Source organism: Lithobates pipiens, unplaced genomic scaffold, assembly GCF_037356315.1.
Source record: "Lithobates pipiens isolate NorthernLeopardFrog02 unplaced genomic scaffold, aLitPip1_a1.2 Scaffold_16, whole genome shotgun sequence".
NCBI lineage: Eukaryota > Metazoa > Chordata > Amphibia > Anura > Ranidae > Lithobates > Lithobates pipiens.
This window is the reverse complement of record NW_027507748.1, coordinates 111,549,745-111,573,670: the sequence shown is the minus strand read 5'-3', so window position 1 is coordinate 111,573,670 and position 23,926 is coordinate 111,549,745. Positions and strand designations below refer to the sequence as shown.

At 44.7% G+C, this 23,926-nt stretch overlaps 2 protein-coding genes across 3 annotated transcripts in view; one reads left to right on the top strand and one right to left on the bottom strand.

Moving 5' to 3' along the window:
• CTNS (cystinosin, lysosomal cystine transporter) overlaps positions 1-865 on the bottom strand; it is a 54,136-nt gene extending 53,271 nt beyond the window's left edge. The window contains exon 1 of the mRNA XM_077480268.1: positions 725-865. The gene's annotated coding sequence lies outside the window, so the exon portion shown is untranslated. The remainder of the gene's footprint in view (positions 1-724) is intronic.
• A 122-nt stretch (positions 866-987) lies between these two features.
• Positions 988-23,926, top strand: part of SHPK (sedoheptulokinase) — a 40,403-nt gene continuing 17,464 nt past the window's right edge. The window contains exons 1-6 of one of the 2 annotated variants that reach the window (XM_077480267.1): positions 1,029-1,176; positions 5,886-6,083; positions 8,782-8,923; positions 11,253-11,436; positions 13,914-14,066; positions 17,251-17,426. In XM_077480267.1, the coding sequence (XP_077336393.1) occupies positions 8,890-8,923; positions 11,253-11,436; positions 13,914-14,066; positions 17,251-17,426 (547 nt within the window). In that variant the 5' untranslated portion in view covers positions 1,029-1,176; positions 5,886-6,083; positions 8,782-8,889. Of the gene's footprint in view, positions 1,177-5,885; positions 6,084-8,781; positions 8,924-11,252; positions 11,437-13,913; positions 14,067-17,250; positions 17,427-23,926 lie in introns of both variants that reach the window. The other variant, XM_077480266.1, reaches the window with a different exon arrangement.

Below are 23,926 nucleotides of genomic sequence, written 5' to 3'. Positions count from 1 at the left end.
AATTAGAGCAAAGTGTATACATCTCTCTACGACAATAAACTTATTTTTGTACAAAATCCTTCTTATTTATTTAACTTTTTCCCACCCAACCCTGTCTTGCTTTTAACTGGAATGATTGTCAATGCACCTAGGCGCAAGTCAACATGAAAAGCGCATTCAGGAGAGGAGTTGAAGAGCAGATAAAAAAAATGTCAACACCTCCAAACGCTAGGTGGATTTAGCGTTAATGCATTCTAATGGCCAGAACAAATTAATCTGGCCAATGGAATCCATTAACACTCAAACGCCTGTCGCGCCTAAATGTGAGCGCAAGATGCGACTTCAGGAGCGTTTGTTTGGCAGATTTTTTCCTGCCGGGACTTCTGGTGTTCAGAGGAGAACAAACCCCCTTAGACTCAGTGTATGAGGCCTAATGGCACCGCAAAGGCGGCTAGAGAAACATGCTTTGTAGCATATCAAAGAACGCATGTTAAAAATACGCAAAGCTCACCCAATAAAGGTGGCTTGTCCTGCATACGGCCACCATTCTGACACATGGGTGTGAATGGGGCCTCAGAGGATAGTTTTCCTGTAATAAATAAATAAATGACAAGTCTTGCATGTGCCATGCAGAGATGTATACAGGGGAGCTATTGGCTGTACATGCTGTAATTTAAAGTGCCAGAATTTTGGTGTTAGGTAGACAGACAAGTCTAATGTCCTCCATAGCAAATGGTGCACTTACCTGTCCCCCTACTCCTCTCCTCTCCTACCAGCCGGGACTTTCCATAGAGCTCACTGATTCCAGCCGCTTCCTTGTTTACTCTATAATGTATAAAACACAGTCCTCTACTCCATGTCTCAGCACAGACGCCATTTTTATGAAGACCACACCAGTCTGACTCTATGACTGGGCTTTCCAAAAATGGCTCCCATAACGGAGACATTAGGTTAGTGTAACACACCTGGTTGTCGTGGTAACAGAGGGCGGGCAGGCAGGGCAGACTCCTCCCAGTCACGGGATGGTGTATCACGTGGTGTGCAGGCATGGCTGGGGAGGACCGAGGTCCGGTGCTTGGCATTGATGTGGGCACTAGTTCTGTGAAGGCCGTGCTGCTGGAGGCCCGGAGCGGGGCGGTGCTCTGTAGTCACAGCACGGACACCAGGGCCGGCCTGGAGAGTGAGTGTGGGGCTCAGGTGAGGCGGCTCCATGACTCTGCTGGGAATTGTAGTTCTACAACAGCTGGCCACTCTTATAGTTGTATATTCACTTCCATGCTGATGTTTAACCACTCGAGCTCCGGAAGATTTACCCCCTTGATGACCAGGCCATTTTTTTTTTTGCGATACGGCACTGCATTAGTTTAACTGACAATTGCATAGTTGCCAACATTGTAAAAAAAAAAATTTTGTGACACTTTTTTGGCAGTAGGCGGAGTTGGGGTATAATTAGGGGGCGGGGCATGCGTTTATAGGTGTGCCATAAGAAAACGTAAAAATGCAGCGTGCTGCTGCAAAATATGGGTGTGGTTTACATGGGGCTTGACTCAAAGGGGTGTGGTTAGAGTTTGAGATGAATGGGGGATGGAGAGGGAAAGGAGGGACGGCAGCCCCCTGATCCTACACCACAATAGCAATATGTGTTTTCCAGAGTTTGACAATCACCAGATAAAGATACTCCAAATACCTGGTGTTGGCGCTTCAATCATCCTGGTGCCATGATTGTTATGGTGTCAGGATGATTGAAGCGCATTATTTCTATTATTACATTGTAATATGAAATGAAATCATTCAACTCACCATAATGCCGAATCAGTGGGAGCCATGAGCGCGTCACTAGCCATGTTGCCTGCCACCAGATGCCATCAGGTGTCCCAAGCGGAGTCTGTCCTTACATCAGGTGCCCCATCAGAGGCACATTCCTCACATCTGTGTCCATCAGCGGAGCCCCTCCTTAATCTGGTGCCCCTCTGACATCCACAGACCGCCCCCCCACATACCCCACAGATCTGACCCCACATACTCCACAGACCGGCCCCCGACATACCATTGGCCCCCGACATCCACAGACTGGCCCCTGACATACCACTGGCCCCCGACATCCACAGACCGGCCCCGACATCCACAGACCGGCCCCCGACATCCACAGACCGGCCCCCGACATCCACAGACCGGCCCCCGACATCCACAGACCGGCCCCCGACATCCACAGACTGGCCCCGACATACATTCACAGACTGGCCCCCGACATCCACATACCATGACTGGCCCCCGCCCTGACATCCAGAGTGACAGACTGGCCCCCGACATGTCGCCGTTGCCGCGCGGAGACATTTAACTGTGGCACCGCCCACTGCACTTTACACTGACACACACACACACTGGCAGCGGGGGTGGGCGGCGCCACAGGTGTAGACCAACTTCTGGTCTTCCGGCCGCCGACCTCTAGCGGCCGGCGGCAAAAAAACGGGAAATTAAATTTCCCGGGACAAAATTAATTCGGGACAAATGTCCTAATCCCGGGAAAGTCGGGACAGTTGGCAACTATGCAATTGCGCGGTCGTGTGACGTTGTACTCAAATAAATTTTATGTCATTTTTTCCCAACAAATAGAGCTTTATTTTGGTGGTATCTGATCACCTCCATGGTTTTTATTTTTTGAGCTATAAATAAAAAAATAAAAATGGACAATTTTTTTTTTATATATAATATATATAAATAATTTTTTTTTTACTGGATATGTTTTATAGCAGAAAGTGTGTGTGTGTGTGCACGCGCATATATATATATATATATATATATATATATATATATATATATATAAACTTTCTGCTATAAAACATATCCAGTAAAAATAAAAAATGGAAACATTCTAATTTCATCATCAAGTTAGACCAATCTGTATTCTGCTACATGTTTTTTGGTAAAAAAAAAAATCCCAATACGTGTATATTGATTGGTTTGCGCAAAAGTTATAGCATTCAAAAACGATGGATTTGTGGAATTTTTATTTATTTTCTACTTTATTTTTAATGGCGATGATTAGCGACTTATAACAGGACTGCGATATTGCAGCAAATTGGACACTAACTGACACTCTTTTGGGAACTGGTGACACTAATGCAGTGATCAATGCTAAAAATATGCACTGTCACTGTACTAATGATACTGGCAGGGAAGGGGGTTAAACATCAGGGGCGATCAAAATTATTATTATTTTTTTTTATGTTGAACGGCTATAATGAAATACTTCCAATGGTATAATTAAGTCCTTGTTCACATAGGAGTACTACAGAGTGGGGATGAGCTCCGGCGTGCTCGCACAGCCCATGTGCAAAGCCCGGCAGAAAGTCAGCACGGCGCTAATCACAGGCAGTGAGACTTTTCCCCAATGCACGGCTGCCGAGATCCGGACATGTCTCACTGCCTGTGATTAGCACAGTGCCGACTTACTGGCAGGCTCTGCACGAGGGCTCATCCTTACTACTCCCATGTGAGGGCATGTTTGCCCACACAGGAATGCACAGATGTTCCATACATCTCCATTCATGTCTACTGGGACTCAGTGGTTGCATGGACACAAATGCGGCTCCAAATTTGGCACCCGTGTGTTTCCCCAAATGCAGAAAGTGTGAGTTCGGGGCAATGCACCCGCATGGATGTCAGAATCGGAACAGTGCTTGTATCTCCATGGATGTGAATGGGAGGTTTTGAACTCCTGGGCATCCTGTCTGGGTAATCACGGCCCTCAGGGGGTGTACACTTAAAGTGGACCCCCCTCCCATTACGAGATGGCACTTTTTTGGGGGGGGGGGGGATACCCGGTTTTGTAAGGTAACTGCTCCCACTTCCTCTTGGATCACCTAGGTCAATGTTTCTCCCACAGGCCAGGATTTATGTATTACCTTGGGGAGATGCAGACTAGAATACTGCAATCACTGAGCAGCAAATGATATCACCTGTGATGTATTTCAGTTATCTTGCAAACCTGGCCTGTTAGTGGGTCCTGAGTAAGGATGAATTCCGGAGTGTTTGCACAGCCCACGTGCAGAGCCCGGCATGAAGTCAGCGCAGTGCTGCGCTAATCACAGGCAGGGAGACATTTCCCAATGTGCAGCTGCAGAGATGGGGAAATGTCTCACTGCCTGTGATTAGCGCTGCGCTGCCTTGACTTCCTGTCGGGCTCTGCATGTGGAGTGTGCGAACACACCGGAGCTCATCCCTACTCCTGAGGACAGGAGCTGAGAACCTATTAGCCTAGGTCAGATGTCTCCAAACTTCGGCCCTCCAGTTGTTCAGCAACTACAATTCCCTGCATGCCAGGGAGGGTGAGAGCTATCGACGCCCCCGCCGTCCACGGCAAAAGCATATCAGCAGGGTGCCAGCCAATGGATGACCGCCGGTACCTGCCGATCAGTGAGGAGGAAGACAGGACAGAGCTCTGTCCTGTCAGCAGGAATGTGCTGGTTTTTGTTTCTTAGTAAAAGCATGTCACAGTACACACACTAAGCACTGTAAGGCACACATTTAACCCCTTCCCAGCCAGTGTCATTAGTACAGTGACGGTGTATATTTTTAGCACTGATCAGTGTATTAGTGTCACTGGTTCCCACAAAGTGTCAGACTGCCTGCCATAATATCACAGTCACGCTATAAGTTGCTGATTGCCTCCATTACTAGTATATAAAAAAATAAACTCCTGTATATACACCATAGTTTGTAGACGCTCTAACATTTGTATAAACCAATCAATATACTGTACACTTATTGGGATTTTTTTTTTAATCAAAAATATGTAGTAGAGTACATATTGGCCTAAATTTATGAAGAAATTACATTTTTTTAATTGTTCTTGGATATGTTTTATAGCAAGAAGTGAAAAAAAATATATACAGTGGGGATCGAAAGTTTGGGCACCCCAGGTAAAAATGTGTATTAATGTGCATAACGAAGCCAAGCAAAGATGGAAAAATCTCCAAATGGCATCAAATTACAGATTAGACATTCTTATAATATGTAAAAAAAAAGTTAGATTTTATTTCCATGATTTACACTTTCAAAATTACAGAAAACAAAAAAATGGCATCTGCAAAAGTTTGGGCACCCTGCAGAGTTAATATCTTGTACTGCCCCCTTTGGCAAGTATCACAGCTTGTAAACGCTTTTTGTAGCCAGCTAAGAGTCTTTCAATTCTTGTTTGAGGTATCTTTGCCCATTCTTCCTTATAAAAGTGTTCCAGTTCTTTGAGATTTCTGGGCTGTCTGTCACGCACTGCTCTTTTAAGGTCTATCCATAGATTTTCAATAATGTTGAGGTCAGGAGATTGTGAAGGCCATGGCAAAACCTTCAGTTTACACCTCTTGATGTAATCCCCCATGGATTTTGAGGTGTGTTTAGGATCATTATCCATTTGTAGAAGCCATCCTCCCTTTAACTTCAGCTTTTTCACAGATGGCATCAAGTTACCATCCAAAATTTGCTGAAATTTTATTGAACCCCAAAGCATGATTGATCCACCCCCATGCTTAACAGTTGTACAGAGGTTCTTTTCATTAAATTCTGTGCCCTTTCTTCTCCAAGCGTACCTTTGCTCATTCCTGCCAAAAAGTTCTATTTTAACCTCATCGGTCCACAGAACTTCCAAAATGCCTCAGGCTTGTCTATACGTTCATTTGCAAAGTTCAAACGCTGATTTTTGTGGTGAGGACGTAGAAGAGGTTTTCTTCTGATGACTCTTCCATGAAGACCATATTTGTACAAGTATCTCTTTATAGTGGAATAGTGTACCACAACTCCAGTGTCTGCCAGATCTTTCTGGAGGGATTGTGCAGTCAAACGTGGGTTTTGAATTGCTTTTCTCACAATCCTGTGAGCTGTTCTGTCTGATATTTTTCTTGGTCTTCCAGATCTTGCTTTAACTTCCACTGTTCCTGATGACTGCCATTTCTTAATTACATTCCGAACAGAGGATATTGACATCTGAAAACGCTTTGCTATCTTCTTATAGCCTTCTGCAGCTTTGTGAGCGTCAGCTATTTTCAGTTTCAGTTTTCTAGACAACTGCTTAGAAGAACCCATGGTGCTGATTGTTGGGGCAAGGTCAGGTGAGTCTGGCCATTTAAAACCTTTGAGATTGACATCACCTGGTCTTCCCAGATGATGATTGAGAACAATCCATGACACTGGCAGGTCTCGGCTTTGCAAAGGGGGCAGTGCATGCTATAAATTCTACAGGGTGTCCAAACTTTTGCAGACGGAATTTTTTTGTTTTCTGTAATTTTGAAAGTGTAAATGATGTAAATAAAATCTAACTTTTTTGACATATTATAAGAATGTCTAATCTGTAATCTAATGCCATTTGGAGATTTCTCAATCTTTCCTTGGCTTCGTTATGGCTTCGTTATGCACATTAATACACATTTTTACCTGGGGTGCTCAAACTTTCGATCTCCACTGTATATATATTTTTTTATTTATAGCGCAAACAATAAAAAACCCAGTGGTGATCGTCACTTCTGAGTCCTCATTGACAGTTACCCCAGCCATCAAGGCTGGGAAAGACTGTAATGCAGTGTGATTTGCATTCCATTTAGTGGAGCACAGGGGAGACCCTGCATGTCTCATTAAAGAGACCCGTCGCCAAAAAAATAAATCAAATTTTTTTGCCATACTTGTTACATATCACTGCGCACGCCGCAGTGAGGCAATAATTCTAGCACCAGACCTCGTTCGTAACGCTAAACTGATGACATATAGGGGGCTTTTAATGCACCGTCTATGGAAAATTTAGGGTTTGACATGGGTATCTATTTACTCCATGTAACCTCGGCTTTTATATTTTGCCAAAAAATTGGTTAATTTATTGTGTTTTTGTACCCCCTAAAATCAACATTTACTGTGTTTCCTAGACCTTTGCGGTAATATCATGTGACATAAAAATCTGGAACTACCACTATTTTATTCTCCAGGGTGTCTGCTTTCAGGAAATATATAATGTTTTGGGGTTTTATGTAATCTTCAGGCCTAAAACGTGTGCAAAAAATGCAAAAACTGCTCTGGCTGTGAAAGGGTTAGAGCAGGGGTAGGTAACCCCCGGCACGCAATGCCTCTTTTGCCGGAACTTGACCCCCTCCCCATCAGCAGAGCAGTGCAGGGAAGCGTCAGTGAGACACTAATGCATTCCAATTTCAGAATTCCCCACACTGCACCTGTACTGAGGGGGATGCACTGTGTCCCCACACATTGTAAAAGATGGGAATCATTGTTTGATTCTCTAACTTTGGTGGGGCAGGGGGACAGTGCTGGAGGGGAGAGAGCAGGGGGGACAGAGGTGGGGCAGAAAAGCAGGGGGCTACAGAGGTGAGACAGGTGTGCAGGAGATACATTGGTGGAGCAGATGGGCTCAGCGTTAGAACAGATGAGATGGTGAGACAGAAGAGCATGGGGATACGATGGTGGAGCAGATGTGCAGGGGGGTACATTTATGGGACAGATGAGCAGGGGTGTTAGTGGTGGGAGGGGAAAGGGGGTTCAGCAGTGGAACATAAAATCAGGGGGTTACAGTCACGGAACAGATGAGAAGGGGGTTACAGGGGTTCCAAAGATGAGCAGGGGGGTTCAGTGTTGGGGCAGAGGAGAAAGTAGGTACATTGCTGGAACAGATGAGCAGGGGGTTACAGCGGTGGGGCATATGTGCAGAGAAAAAAGGAGGTATATCGGTGGAACACATTACCAGGGGGTTACAGTGGTGGGGCAGAAGAGCAGGGGGAACAGAGGTGTAACAGATGAGAAAGGGAGTTACAGTGATGGGGCAGATGTGAAGGGGGGGTTACAGTGGTGGGGCAGATGAGAAAGGGGGTAAATTGGTGGGGCAGATTTGCAGGGGGGACAGTGATCTGAGGTGTGAGAGTGGAGGATGTAATTCTCACTACTAAAGTGGTTTACAGCATTTACATACAAAATCCTTTTCGTGATTGAGAGTGTGAAGTTGAACTTTTTTGTTATAAAATCGGCACGCACAATTTCTTTGAAAAGATTTTTCGGCACACTGTGCTCCAAAGGTTACCTACCCCTGGGTTAGAGGATAAGTTCACCTTCGGGAACATGTTCCATGTTTCACCTGTAAGATTTGTTAGTTAAAAATATAAAAATGCTTTAATATAAAAATCTTTACTTTTTTAGCTGACTCCTAGATTCAAAGCAAATTTGTCAAGCCCTGTATTATGTTTTCCAAAGTTTTTATATATTTTGTAGATATAGCAGGGAATGTGACATGTAGCAAGAGATCATAAAACAGACCTTCAACTTTTGGGGCACAAAAATAAAGCTTAAAAAAATATTTATACATCCATTAAATAGTTCAGCTAGTTTACAATAAAAGCCATAGATAGGAACAGGGGATATGTTTTCAAAGTTGTGTAACTGTCCAGCTAGCATTATATGTTGCTTGCTAGATTCATATGTATGCATCAACATAGACACTTGGGGAGGTGTCCAATAATGGAGGTTGTTTGCTGCTTGGAGCTATTGTATTGGATATATAAAGTGCTATTTAAGCAATATTTTTGTGTTAATGTGGTGCCTCAAAAGTCCAAGATCTTTCTTCTATGATTTCCAGTTATTATGGGATGTGGTACCTTCCATCTGCACATGAAGTATATAAGGGGATGCAACGTTTGATAAGCATTCGCTGCCTGATGACATTAATGTACAGAGGAACTGTTGCAAGTATTGAGAAAAAGTATAGTTATTTGGTCAAGAACTTACCGTGACCGTATAATTTCACATATTATCTTCTTCCAGGGAAAAGAACAAGATGTCTTCCAGATAATAAGAGCCCTAAATGATTGCTTGGGTGCCCTACCCAGGGAAAAGCTGCAGAAGGTGTCCCGGATAGGAGTGTCTGGACAAATGCATGGGGTCGTCTTCTGGAAGTCAAGCCAAGGTGCAGTATCCAGAGGGAATAAAATATTACAACAACCACCATTTTATTCGCTAGGGTCTCTACTAAAATTTATATATATATATATATATATATATATATATATATAATGTGTGTGTGTGTGTGTGTGTGTGTGTTTTGGGGTTCTAAGTAAATTTGAGATAACGATTTTAATGATTAATCGTGCAGCTAGAATTTCGGGGGCTTTTTGCTGAACCTGCAGAAATTTGAGCTGTGGGTGGCCCTCTCTGCACCACCTAGCTTGACAAACTTCTATCTGAAAATCAAAGCACCCAGGTGGGAAAATTCTCATCCAATCAGATGTCGTTATTGTTCAGGTATTTTGACAGCCATGGGAGCAGCAGGGCTCAGAATACAATAGTCAGCAGGGGAGATTCCTCCATTCACTCTGTATGGCATGGAGGGAGGATTGCATTGATTTCTCTTATTCAGGGTAAGAGGATGAAGGGCATCTAACCAGAGAGGGTGTCTCCAATGAAATGAATATGGATCTGGCGGATAAAAGTTAATGACAAGCACTAGAGCAACACTCCAAGAGGGAAAGCAACAACTTTGAGGAAGAAAAAACAAAAAGAAGGCGCCTCTAAGTGCAGAAACACCACAACTTACTTATTGCCAAGGGATTAAAAACACTAAAAATCTGAAGTAAAAAGGCTCATAATATTAAAACTAAAAAGGAGTCCGGCAGTTGTAGTAGTCTTGGAAGGATCCAGTATGCAGCAATGTGCCAGATATCCCAACTGTCCAGCAGAGGGAAGCTGCAGGGAGAGGGACCCGAAATGAAGCAGAAGAGCTGTGGGGGGACTAGCGAGGCGCACTGGGCTCGTGGATGGCGTAAGTCGCCTGGAACCAGCATGGAACACATGGGACGAGAAGTGACGTCTATTAGGCAGGACGCGTTTTAGACATCTGATAGGCGCCTTCTTCATGCCAATGTGAATGAGTCTGTGTGTGTTCTGAATTATAGAGACAATGGGCGTGGCTGGGGCAGGACAATAAGTAGGAGCGTTGATGTCAACAGCTATAATCCGGGAGTATGTAATACAAGCAATACCAGGAGCTGACTGTCAAGCTAATGGGGATAAAATGAGCAGGGGTTTGAATACCATAAGGAGGAGGGAATGTAATTATCAACAATGGGGGGTAGGGAACAACAAACATAAAAGTGGGTCTGTAGGACTGCAGATCCCAGAGAGCAAAAAAGACACCTTGCTGCAAACTAGATCCATCCAGGACTACAGTACTACAACCGCTGGACTCCTTTTTAATTCCAATATAATGAGCCGTTTTTCTTTAGGTTTCTAGTAAGTGTTTTTAATCCCTTGGCAATAAATAAGTTGTGGTGTTTCTGCACTTAGAGGCGCCCTCTTTTTGTTTTTTTATTTCTCTTATTTAGCCTGTGGGACTGAATCTTAGCATGTATAGCTTACAGTCTTTATACCCAAAAAACAAAGTATGCTGGGCCTGTGTACTCTATGAATTATCATAGGATAATGATACTTGGCATTAATAATTATCACTGATGTCAGTAGATGAATAAGTCAAATTTAGAGCTGCTGGATTTTTTTCTTCAAACTATATCTTTTTAACCTTCGTCTTTTAAAAATGTGCACAGTAATACAGTTTCTAAATAAGTAAATCAGAAATGTAACAATATGTATGCAACAATTGAAGTGTTGGTATTGCTAAAACCTTTCCTCTAGTTGTGGATAGAGTTGAATTTTTTTATTTTTTTTTTGCTGTCCCTATGCTGTTGGGAAGATTTCCTCATTTCCAGAAGTGAGAAGAAATCTCTAAAATAAGAGCCCTTTCACACTGGGACGGGAGGTGCGTCAGCGGTATTTTTAGCAGCACTTTACCATCAGATTTGCAGCGCTATTTGGCTGCAAAGCGCCTTGGCGATATAGCCTCGATTCCCCATTGATTTCAATGGGCAGGAACGGTGTATACACCACTCCTTCACGGCTCCAAAGATGCTGCTAGCAGGTCTTTTTTACTGTCCTGCTAGTGCACCGCTCCAGTGTGAAAGCCCTCGGGGGTTTCACACTGGAGACAAAGCAGCAGCTGTTTCAGGTCGGTTTTCAGGCGCTATTTTTAGCGCAATAGCACCTTCAAAAGGACTCATTAGAAGACCTCTAGATTTCCCATCTCCTTCTGTCTAAATAACAATGGTTCCCAGGACAGACAGGATGAATCAGCAGACAGCAATATACACCTGACAGCGGAAGGCTTTTACCATTCCCCATCTAAAACAAAAAAAATATATACATTTGGGACTGTGATCTGAAATCTCCTGTTTACTTTCTATAAGGATGTCACTGGATAAACAGTGTAAACCAGCGATTCTTTGAACCCAGAGAAGTGAGCCATCTCGTTACCTGGGAGGATGGAAGATGTAGTACAGAATTCCTGTCCTCTTTACCTCTGCCACAGTCCCACCTCAGCGTGGCATCAGGCTTTGGTTGTGCTACAATATTCTGGTACTTAAAGAACAGGTAATATAGTTCATACAAATCGCCTAACCATTTGTGTGCTTGCTAAAAAAATATTTTTTTTTAATCTGGATATCAGCTTCTTGAAGTAACCCTCTCAACTGTTTTAAATATTATAAATTAAAGAATATGCTACCCCAACATTTCATATTCCTTAATGTGTTGTAGCAAGTACTTGTGTTAAAGTGACACTAGAGGTTCAGGGTTTTAAAAAATAAAATGACAAACATGTCATGCTTACCCCCACTGTGCAGCTCGTTTTGCACAGAGTGGCCCCGAACCTCATCTTCTGGGGTCCCTCGGCGGCTCTCGAGGCTCCTCCCCACATCAGATAACCCCCTGGGAGAAGCGCTCTCCTGGGGAGTTACCTTGCAGGCATGCTCCCGAGTCCAACATTTGACGTCCCATAGAGGCCGAATGCAGGACTCGGCCCTGCGTCTTTGGATTTGATTGACAGCAGTGGGAGCCAATGGCTGCACTGCTATCAATCTATCCAATCAAGAGCCGAGAACCCCCTGCAGAGAGAGAGCGCGCGTCCGCGTGGGACAAGTTCGAGGGTTCAGGTAAGTAAAACGGGGGACTGGGGGGCCAGTCACGGCCAGGTGTTTTTTTTTTTTTTCATCTTAATGCATAGGATGCATTAAGGTGAAAAACATGAACCTTTACAACCCCTTTAAAAAGTGTACTGTTCTTATTGAATTTTTTCTGTATTTGCAATACCTGTTGATCCCGCCAGTCCCCCTGCTTTCCAATTTAAACTGACCAAGCTGAGCATGAGAGCACACCCTTCCCAGCATGGTCAGTTTGCTGGCTGAGTTGAGTAAACAACCTGCCTGTCCTCCAGTGGGCTGACTAGTGCTGACATGCCCCCCCGCACAGCCATTTGCTGGGAAGATTAGTTTGCTGCTGTTTCAAACACCACCCCCACCCCCGTCTCTCCAAGTTCCTTATGCAGCTGAGAACAGGGGTTATGTGATTACTTATAAGGAAAAAGGGTATTTAATAATATTTGTAACATATACAATATGCACTAATGTTTTGTATTTTAAATGGAATGGGTTATTTTATAAGGTAAGGGTTCAAAAATACTTTAAATCTTTGCTTTATAGCAGACACCATAAGACATCCCCTACTCTGTGTCTAGGAGTTTATTACATAAGGCCATACTTCCTTGATTTTGGGACTAAATAATGCCGGTTACCATCTACTTGTCCAATAAGAGTGCTTCTGTTGACATTCAGAGCACTGTTATTGGACAGGGTGCAGCCAAGTGGGGCTTAGTCTAGAAGTCGTATAATATAAAGCTCCAATAAAGTCAAAATAAATCAAAGAGACACACAGAGGAGGCTTGTCTGGCTAATGAAGGTAAAGCAGGCATAAGGCTCAAGTCATACAGCTCCCAAACCAGCATATGGATCTTTATTTTCATTGACCGTTACTTTCAGCTGACTCCAATGAGATTTGAACATTGCAGTCCTATGGCTAAAGTAAAGATCTTTATGTTAAAGCTTTGAGTATGTATTGCGGAGTCTAGTTCTTATCAGGATATTTACTTTCAAAAGCTTCACTTATCTGACACTTTGAATTAGTGTACAGGTAGATTAGGCTGCTGGGCACTTTTCCTCCTTAGCCGCTGGTAGCCCAGTCTGAAGTAAATGTGGCCATTCATAGTCGGCTAAATCTGACAGATATGGTGTACTGAATTGTTATATTGTATGGAAAGAGCAGAAGCAGCAGCTTTAAAATATTTTTTTTTTCTCTCTTTCTCTATCGCTCAGCACAGGCACCATTCAGAGAATATTTAGCATTTTCTCAGTGAATGCAGAGTTCTTTGTGTGAGGTGGAGATTGTGATGTCACAGCTCCACCTCATCCAATCAGTGAATGCTTTTCATTCCCCCGTGCTGAGCAAGCAACCTCCTGTGTTCACAATGCAGCAGGGCAGCCACTCTGAATGGGACCCAGAATCTAGTGTACATCACTGAAGTATCGATGCCTGCCACACTGATTTCCAGCTTCCATGGGGATCCCACTGGTATGGTACATAGATGTGTGGAAATGTGCATGTCAATGTGTTTAGCTCCGCCCCTCAAAATAAGCTCCATGACCAAATGAAATGCGTTGGGCGTGGCCTGGCTGAGGTTGCCACATACCACCACGAGCGGGTTTGTTTAGATGTGCGGCTAAAGTGACATCCACATTTCTACATATTGACATTTGGAGCTGGGACAAGTTCCCTCCCCAGCCAGCTTTCACGGCAGTGGACTGGCACCCCTTCCCTAGCCTGAGCGGCTGGCATGCCAGGTTTTTTGGTTCACAATGGTTCATACATACTTACGTTGGTACAAGATAGACAAGGTAATTATGTAAGAATTTCACTAAACTTCAGCTTTAATAATATAAATGTGTGTATGAAATGTCTAGAACCTTTTAGTATTTGTATGCTCTTAATTCATTTGACACTTTTCCACTATTGGACAGACCAGACTTTCTCTGTGACTATGACGCAGCCGGGACAATCCAGGACTACGTTGTTTCTATGTTGTGCGGGATGAAGACACCCCTGATGTCTGTTCAGAATGCAGCTAGTTGGGGATACTTTAACACCAGGACTAAAACTTGGAATGTTGACATGTAAGTGAATTTTTATGGTAGAACCAAGTGTAGCATTTAACCACTTGCCGACCAGCCGCCGTCATTATAAGGTTGTAGACTATAACGTTGCACAAACCAATCAATATACGCTTATTGTGATTTTTATTACCAAAAATATTTAGAAGAATAACCTAAACTGAGGTATAAAATTACCGTATATACTCGAGTATAGGCCGACCCGAATATAAGCCGAGGCCCCCAATTTACCCCCAAAAAAACTGGCAAACTTATTGACTCGTGTATAAGCCGAGGGTGAGACATGCCTGTCCATCCCTGTGTGTGTGTCCGTCCCTGTGTGTCCGTCCATCCCTGTGTGTGTGTGTGTCCATCCATCCATCCATCCCTGTGTGTGTGTGTGTCCATCCATCCATCCATCCCTGTGTGTGTGTGTGTGTCCATCCATCCATCCATCCCTGTGTGTGTGTGTCTCCATCCATCCATCCCTGTGTGTGTGTGTCTCCATCCATCCATCCCTGTGTGTGTGTGTCTCCATCCATCCATCCATCCCTGTGTGTGTGTGTCTCCATCCATCCATCCATCCCTGTGTGTGTGTGTCCGTGTGTGTGTGTCCGTGTGTGTGTGTCCGTGTGTGTGTGTGTGTGTGTGTGTGTGTGTGTGTGTGTCCAGCCTACCTGTGTCCCGAGCCTCCGTCCCGTGCCTTGCCTCCGTCCCGTGCCGTGCCTTGCCTCCTTGCCTCCGTCCCGTGCCGTGCCTTGCCTCCTTGCCTCCGTCCCGTGTCGTGTCGTGCCTTGCCTCCGTCCCGTGCCGTGCCTTGCCTTGCCTCCGTCCCGTGCCTTGCCAGGATCGCCTCGGCGGCCATTCTAAAATTCAAAAGCCCCGCCTCCGCCTCCGCCTGTGATAGGCGGAACACTGAATTTCCCAGCAGCCTGTGTTCCGCCTATCACCGATATCGTCTCATCCTCGTACTACGGACGAGGATGAGACGATGTCCGTGATAGGCGGAACACAGGCTGCTGGGAAATTCAGTGTTCCGCCTATCACAGGCGGAGGCGGAGAAGGAGGCGCGGCTTTCAAATTGTAGTATGTCCGCCGTCTGTCTGCTCGATACGCTGATCGAGCAGTCAGACGGCGATGACTCGAGTATAAGCCGAGGGGGGCACTTTCAGCCTCAAAAAAGAGGCTGAAAATCTCGGCTTATACTCGAGTATATACGGTAGCTTTTTTTTAAAAAAAAAAATGAATTCAGGATATTTATTATAGCAAAAATGTTCGCTCTATTTTTGTTTATAGTGCAAAAAATAAAAACCGCAAAGGTGATCAAATGCCACCAAAAGAAAGCTCTATTTGTGGGGAAAAAAAGGATGTCAATTTTGTTTGGGTACAGCGTTGCGCAATTGCCAGTTAAAATGACGCAATGCCGAATTGCAAAAGATGGCCCCGGTAATTGAGCAGCCAAATCTTTTGGGCCTGAAGTGGTGGTATTTCCTTTTTATCTCTAAAAGATTGTATCCGACTCTTCTAGAATTAAAGGGCTTATAACTGAAAAAGGCAATGTTGTTGTTTATATCCAGCATGCCAAGCATGTTTATTTGTTAACTTTGTTTGACATCAGGAATCCAGTTGATTACTAGAAGCTGCGCTGGCTTCTTAATCTTCTTCAGGCTTATAAAGCATTAATAAGCCTGTACTATGTATATACAATGTGAAAGAATGCTGCAGATAGATACCATGCATCATAAGCTGCAGTCAAATACCAAGCAGTTAAAAGTAGACCTGTAGCATGATCTCACAGTCTAAACTAAAGCTGCAGTTGGATACCATGCACAATAAAATGTCACATAATTCTGTCTAGTAAAGCAGGCTGCCTTTCATTTGCATATCCAAATTTCAGGTATGGGGAGAACAGGCAAACCAACATGCAGAGATCAGTGGCTGACCTCCTGTAAGACTTGAAAATTGTTACCAGCTATACATTATTCTTCATTGCTCTCAAGCCAGCATTGTTGGCTCTGATGCACTGCTTTTGCTACTATAAATGAATCAAATAGGAAAGTATTGTTTACTATCTAAACATGAAACATTGGGGATGATTTACTAAAACTGAAGAGTACAATATCTGGTGCAGCTCTGCATATAAACGAATTAGCTTTCGGGTCTTTGTCAAAGCTTAAAGGGGTTGTAAACCCCTTCGGATTTTCACCTTAATGCATTCTATGCATTAAGGTGAAAAACCTTTTGTGCTGCAGCAGCCCCTTTTTCTTACCTGAGCCGATCGTTCCAGCGACGGGGATGAGCACAGGTTCTCATTGGATAGATTGATAGTTGCAAAAGCCTTTGGCTCCTGCTGCTGTCAATCAAATCTAGTGACACAGGCAGCAGGGCCAAGTCCTGCTGTCTGTGTCAATGGACGCATCAGCAGGACTTGGGAGCACACCCACATGAGTGCCCATGTGGAAAGCGGCTCTCCATGGGGGCACTCGAAAAGAGGAAGAGCCAGGAACTCCACGGGGGACCCCAATAAAGGAGATTCAGGGCCGTTCTCTCCTTGCACAGAGCAGGGGTAAGTATCACATGTTTGTTTATTATTTTGTTTTTGTTTTTAATTAACGCACCTTTACAATCACTTTAATTGAACAAGCTGAAGTTAGATCTCAAGTTTTAGTAAATCAACTCCCACTGCCTTTACAATAAAGCCCATCTCCTTACACTAAACCACCCCCTAGCAATAGCTGTAAAGGATAACATTAGTTTTAACCATTATGGGATTAGCAGCATGCTTTTACCCAGGCCATCCCATATATAATGCCCACTGAAGAACTCAAGTCAGTAAGGGACATTGTCCATAGGCTATGGCCCACAGTGACGTGGCTGGCTCTTCAGTGATTTTGTGTTTTTTATTTATTTTTATTTTTTCCAAAAACACAAATGGGGTATCCATGTACTTGCAGGCTTTTCTCATTCTGGACCCTTGTAGAACTGCTGTGTATCACCGAAAGTGGTAAAGCGTGCCACCAGTAAGGACAGGTTCCACATCATTCATCGTTTTTCTAGAGCATGGCCTAACTGACTTGGGCTTAAAATATTAACATTCTCGATTTTAAGTTTATTTTTGTAACATAAGTAGCTTTTGTAACTCTACTGATTATATTTTTTGTTTTTTTTAGACATTAAGATTTAGAGGTTTTCTATTCTTGTGTTTTAGATTAAAAGAATGGGGCTTTCCAGTTTCTCTGCTACCTCCCGTTGTAGATGCCGGGTGCTTAGCAGGGAAATCTTTGTCTGACTGGTGTGGAATTCCACAAGGGACAGAGGTTGGAGTGTCACTGGGAGACTTTCAGTGCTCGGTCTTTTCTTCTGCAACTGAGAGCACCGATGCAGGTACTGACGGAGGCTTAATAAACTATTGCTTAGTGCATGCAGGTGCCAGATTGAAAAGCTTGGGGTTGCTGAAGGACTGATTAAACGGTGTTCCACTCGGTTTTGTGTTTATTAAAAGTCAGCAGCTGCAGAAAGACACCTGTCCCGTGATGCAGACACCCAAACCCTCAGTTCTCTCCGGTGCCGTCATAACAAGTGTGGGCACCTGGCTGTGCTAGCTTGAGCTTGTGGCTTCACAGTCAGATGCGCACTGCGCATGCGAGAGTCACGCTGTGTCTTCTCAATGGCCGGGCAATCTTCTGGGACATGTCCCAGAAGATTACAGGAAGGGAGGGGGAGAGGAGGACTTGTGCTCGAGCCACCTAAGAGCCCGACCGGAAGTGAAAGCTGTACCTGTCAAAACTAGGTACCCATTCCCCCCCCCCCCCCCAAAAGCAAAGCGCAGCTATCCCCTGGTTTTCATGCAGCTGAGCTGTGCTGTCCTATAGGCTTCTATGAGGTTCTGCAGTTTTGGTGCCGTTTCTGAAAGCTCACCAATCTCCTGCATGCTGCATCTTTGGTGCGCTTTCTGAAACTGCACCAAAACCGCAGTTCCTCATAGAAGTAACACCATCCTATAAAGCATGGATTAATTCTACATAAGGTGGTGACATATTCATATTCATGAACCGTGTAACAACCCTGTGTATGTAGGCAAACTAAATAAACTACCAATATTTGGTAGTAAGCCCTGAGTTTTCTATAGATCCAACACTGTGCCAAGCTGGGGGTCTTCTCTCCCCTCTTTCTCTTCTCTCTCCTCTTCCTCTGCTCAGAGGCATCACATAGAACAATGGGAGCTGTAGGCTCCTGCTGCTGTTAGTCAAATCCTGTGAGAAGAGAGTGGGGGGTGTGTATCTATGGATGCACACAGACCAGCTCCAGAGCGTGCCCACACATATGCCCTCACAGGTGCTGGCTTGCTGAAGGGACATTCGTAACAAGGAGGAATGGAGAGCACCAGCAAGAGACCGCTAACGAAGAGCTAAGTGAATGCTCTGTGCAATATCATTGAACAGAGCAGGTTTTTTTTTTTTTTTTTTTTTTTATAAAAAAAGCCTTTAGAACTATTTTAAAGAGATATGTCTCTTATACATTGTGATATTATCAGTTATGTTACCGACTCTGGGATCATCTCACTTTATATAATTTACTTTTGTGAGTTTGATTTCCAGATTTGGTTTGCTAGTGTATGATTAGACTTTATTTAATTTTTTTGATTTATTTATGGATTTCATTGTGGTTATGCTTTTCCCTGAGGTTCAATATAGGTGAATAATAATGGTTATGTATTACAAACATCTCCCTTATTGGCCAGTCACAATGTGCATCCAGTCTATGTGTTAGCCCTTGTACACACGGTCGGACATTCCGATGGACAATGTCCGATAGGACCGTGTTGTCAGATAATCCGACAGTGTGTGGGCTCCATCGGACTGTTTCCGTCTGAGTATCCGACGGACCAAGTTTTCCAGCTGGGCTATAAAATTTTCCGACAACATGATCTGATCGGACTTTGTCCGATCATGTGTAGAGAATTCTGATCGGACAAAGTGCCACGCATGCTCAGATCAAATTCCTTGACCAAAGCTATTGGCTACTAGCCTGAACGTAGTCCCGTCCTATTTAAATAATGTCATCACGTTAAGTACGATCCGATTTCCTGACAACTTTGTCCGACTGTGTGCATGCAACAGTTTCGGACAAAATCCGACAGATTTGGTTGTCGGAATCTCCGACCGTGTGTACGGGGGCTTAGTCAGCAAATGTCAGAAGTGCAGCAAATGGGCCAGCGAGAACTTTTCATATTGCTGAATCTATAGTTTTACATAATTTTAACATTAGCAGGGTTAATCTGTTTTTTTTTTTTTTTTAATGGTAAAATAAAAAAGTGTGTCCCTCCCTTTTACCCAGGGCCACACAGGACTAGCACATCAGGCATGACAAGGAGGTGAGTGTGCTTCTGCCTGCCATGGTGATACCAACTCATGTCCCATTCAGTATGAGTGGGTGCTTTGAGATGGGTCACAGAAAAAAGGGGCAACCCCCCCAAGTGGAACTGGTATCCAATACCGATAAGCTTTGTGGGATAAATACTTGGCCAGCCCTACCCTGACTTTCCTTACAAAAATACTACTTTGGAAGGACCAATGTAATAGCTAAACAAAGCAATAAAATGTTTGTATGGGTAAAGAGATTAAAGTGAGAACATGCTTCGGTACATGTGACTCTTGGGAGACCCCCACACCTTTCCAGACGTAACTCCTGGAGACTGACTGAGAATCTGTTACACGACCCTGTGTGTAGAGCAGCGGTAGCTGCAGCGATTGTAGACTTTAACCTGACCCACGCTCAAGATGATACCTCTAATTTGATCAAATGGGAGACACTGAAATGTGTGTTACGGGGAATTTTCATACTACATGGCTCCAGACTGAAAAAAGCCCGTACAGCAGATATCAATCGTCTGTTCAAACAGATATCTGCTCTCGAAGATTCCCATAAACGTTCCCTGGACTCTAGGACACTGGCAGAACTTTCTAACGCTCGTAGGGATCTCAAGCCGATATTTTGCCGAGCGCTCGGTGACTGCTTGCACTAAAGGGCGACACATCTATTATGCACACTCGAATAAATGTGGTAGACATCTCGCTCGAACTATACACCCCCAACAACGTAGACAAAATATTTCACACCTCATGTCCCCCTCCCATGTGGAGCGTTCCAAGAACTCGGAAATAGTATCGGATTTCCTAGACTTCTATTCATCTCTGTATAACCTGCCCTTACCTGCCAGCCCCAGTCCTTCCCCACACTTGGACCTTCTACATTACATACAAGATACAGCCTTGCCAAGAATCTTGCCGCAGGCAGCGAAAGACTTAGAACAGCCATTGACCTCCTCCTGACTTCTTAATCGCTATCAAGGGTCTTAAAAATGGTAAGAGCCCAGGTCCGGATGGCTACACTCCCCTATTTTTTTAAACAATTTGCGCAACAACTAGCACCGATAATGGCGAAAGCATTTGAGGAGGTGGATGAGCACCACCCATTGTCTTTCCCTTTTGCAGGCTCAGATAGTGGTGATCCCTAAACCTGAGAAAGACCAAGCACAATGTAGTAATTATCGCCCCATATCTTTACTGAACATTGATCTGAAGCTTTACTGTAAAATATTGGCTACACGCTTGGCCCCCCTTCTTCCCTCTATAGTTCAGTGACCAAGTGGGGTTTGTCCCGGGTCGCGAGGCCAGGGACAACACCACAAAAACGCTCCACCTAATCTCCTATGCTAAAGATTATAACATCCCAACTTGCCTATTGGCCTGTGATGCTGAAAAAGCATTTGATAGGGTAAGTTGGCCGTTCCTAAAAGCATCCCTACAACAAATAGGTTTAGGCCCTAAACTGCTTTTGAAAATCATGGCCCTGTATTCCCATCCCACTGCAAGGGTTACAGCTAACGGGGAATCATCCGAACCGTTTACTATTAGTAACGGCACGAGACAAGGCTGCCCTCTTTCGCCGCTGTTGTTCGTAATAACGGTGGAACACCTGGCGCAAGCCATATGTAACAATGCCTCTATCCATGGGATTCCCACTCCATTGGCTCCCCGTAAGCTGTCACTATATGCTGACGACTTACTTCTATATGTCACCCAACCCCGTACTAGCATTCCACTCATTTTAATGGAGCTGGATCGCTTTGGAAGCTATAGTAATTTCAAACTAAATATCACGAAAACAGAAGCCCTAAACATCTCATTACCCCAGCAGGAGCTGACCGCTATTCAGGAAAAATTCCCGTTTCGGTGGCAATCACGCTCAGTTAAATATCTAGGGACTGAAATCCCTAGAGACATACAAGACGTTTACCCTTTAAACTTCGGCCCGCTGCTGACCAATATTAGACGCTCACTCGAGACATGGCATAAACTGAAGCTTACCTGGTGGGGGAGGATGAACGTCATTAAGATGGAAATATTACCTAAAGCCTTGTATTTATTTCAGACGTTACCCATACTTCTCCCTAGGGCTTTCTTCCTCTCCCTCTGCTCCATGATAATTAAATTTATCTGGCAACACTGCCCCTCTAGGCTAAAGCATAAGGCCCTATGTGCCCCCAAACACAAAGGTGGCACCGGCCTTCCAGACTTCCAATTATATCACACTGCGTCATTACTCTCCAGGCTGCTGGAATGGTTTCCGAGGCCCCTGATCAAACCCACAGTTACTATCAAACAAGATATGGTCCCAGTTGATCTGAGAGCCCTTCTGTGGGGAAGCCACGCCAGATTTCGCACGTTCCGACAGATCTCCCAGCTGACGACAGCGGTCCTCTCCAAATGGTATGACATATCTTGTAAACTCAGCCTGTCCTCGGACCCCAGCCCTCTCTCCCCCCTCTTTGACAATGCACACCTGCCCACCTACCTCTCTGGAACACGTGTCAAGACATACAAAAGAGAGGATTGGCCTACGACTAGTCAATTTATTCACCCCTCCACTGGACAACTGAGAACGCCTTTAACCCCACTGTCCTCGGCCACCTTGGATTGGCTCTCCATGATATCCCTGAATCAATTTTGTAGGTCGTTGCACATCTCGGGTTCCATCCACAGACCGCTCACTACGTTTGAGGAACTCTGCAACCTTTCGCATACCCCTAAACACACCCTATCTCTTCTATACTAAGACATTCAAGCCAACCTCTACACCACTCTCCCGACATACACTCACAAATGGTCTAGTGACATTGGGGTAGAGATATCCACAACACAATGGCATACAGCCTTCATACTCACCCACCAATCGCCCAGGTCGGGTTTCACACAAGAAAAGAATTATAAATTGATCTCAAGGTGGCATAGATTTCCAGTCTCGGTGCACAGGATGTTCCCCAATGCAAAAGATACCTGCTGGAGATGTCACGGAGGAAGAGGAACATTTCTTCATATATGGTGGGAATGTATTAAAGTTCGTCCTTTTTGGGATAACGTTTTTGAAACATATAATGCTATGTACCAGACCTCTCTGTCTCCTTGCCTTTGGTTGCTCTGTTATCCATCTTGCCGGGCTCAATTAAAGCGGGAGTCCGCCGTTTTTTTTTTTTTTTTTTTTTTTTAAAGCCAGCAGCTACAAATACTGCAGCTGCTGACTTAAAATAATGACACTTACCCTCCCAGCACGCCCGCGATGTCGGCACCCGAAGCCGATCTCTCGATCGTCTCTCGGGTGCTGCCGCCGCCATCTTGGGTATGGGAATCAGGAAGTGGAGCCTTTCGGCTTCATTTCCCGGTTCCCTACTGCGCATGCGCAAGTCGTGCTGCGCAATAAGGATGGTCCCCGCTGTCTCTGGGATCCGTGTGTTTCCCAGCAGGCGGCGGGGGACTTTCTGGAAGGTGCGTACCTTTTGCTGAATCTACGCCGGAAGTGGGTGCAGATACCTGTACTGTACAGGTACCTGCACCCCCTCCCCCCCTGAAAGGTGCCAATTGTGGCGCCGGAGGGGGGGGGGATTCCAATGAGCGGAAGGTCCACTTTAGGGTGGACCTCCGCTTTAAGTCGCACAAAAGATTCCTTCTCTCTGCTGCCCGCCACAATATTACACTTTGCTGGAAAAAGGACAACACCCCCTCTGTATTAGGGTGCGTTGACATCCTTAATCATATGACGGTCATGGAGGAGCTACAGGCGAAGGCAGACGGCAGATACAACAAATTTGTCGCACTAGGGTCCCTCTGGCGCCGCCTCGGAATGTTTTTTGGGCGGTCTGCAGTCTTGAAGCAAATGGCGGGGGTTTATATCATACAGTCCAAGGTCTTGAGCAGACAAGCCGGTTGGCTTTCTCTGCCCTTACATGCTAGAACTCTACCATATATTCCCCCCCACCCACCTGTTACCCCTTAACCGATGATGGAGTACTGTTGGGTGATCGACATCTTGGGCGGGGACCAAACAGTGGTAGCACGCCACACGGCGTCTGATATGTGTTGTGCTTGCTGACCAGGGATTATGGGCCTGGGGGGTTCTGTCATCACATGCAGATAAATTATTAAGCAGGGCGACTGGACCTTTTGCACGGTTATTTGCCCTTCCTGGTGTTTCTGTCTACCTCTATTAATTCCCACCCCCTCCCCGATCTCCCGTTCAGCCTACCTCAACCTACTATCAGGATATATGTTATGTGATGTTATGCATATGGTTCTTTAAAATGAATAAAATATATATTCAACCTTAAAGTGAGAACATACATTTTTTATTAAGTGTTTATTCACATGGGTGAAGAGCCTTTTGTTTATCTTTTTGGACTAACAGGGAGCTGTGTGCAGGCAGCTCTGCATTGGGGTACCATGACCCCATCCCGATGTACCTGTCATATTGGGCTGTGCAGGTGAGTCCTTGCCTACATTCACTTATTTAGGCTGCCTGCATGCAGCAAGTCAAAAAAGAAAATAAAT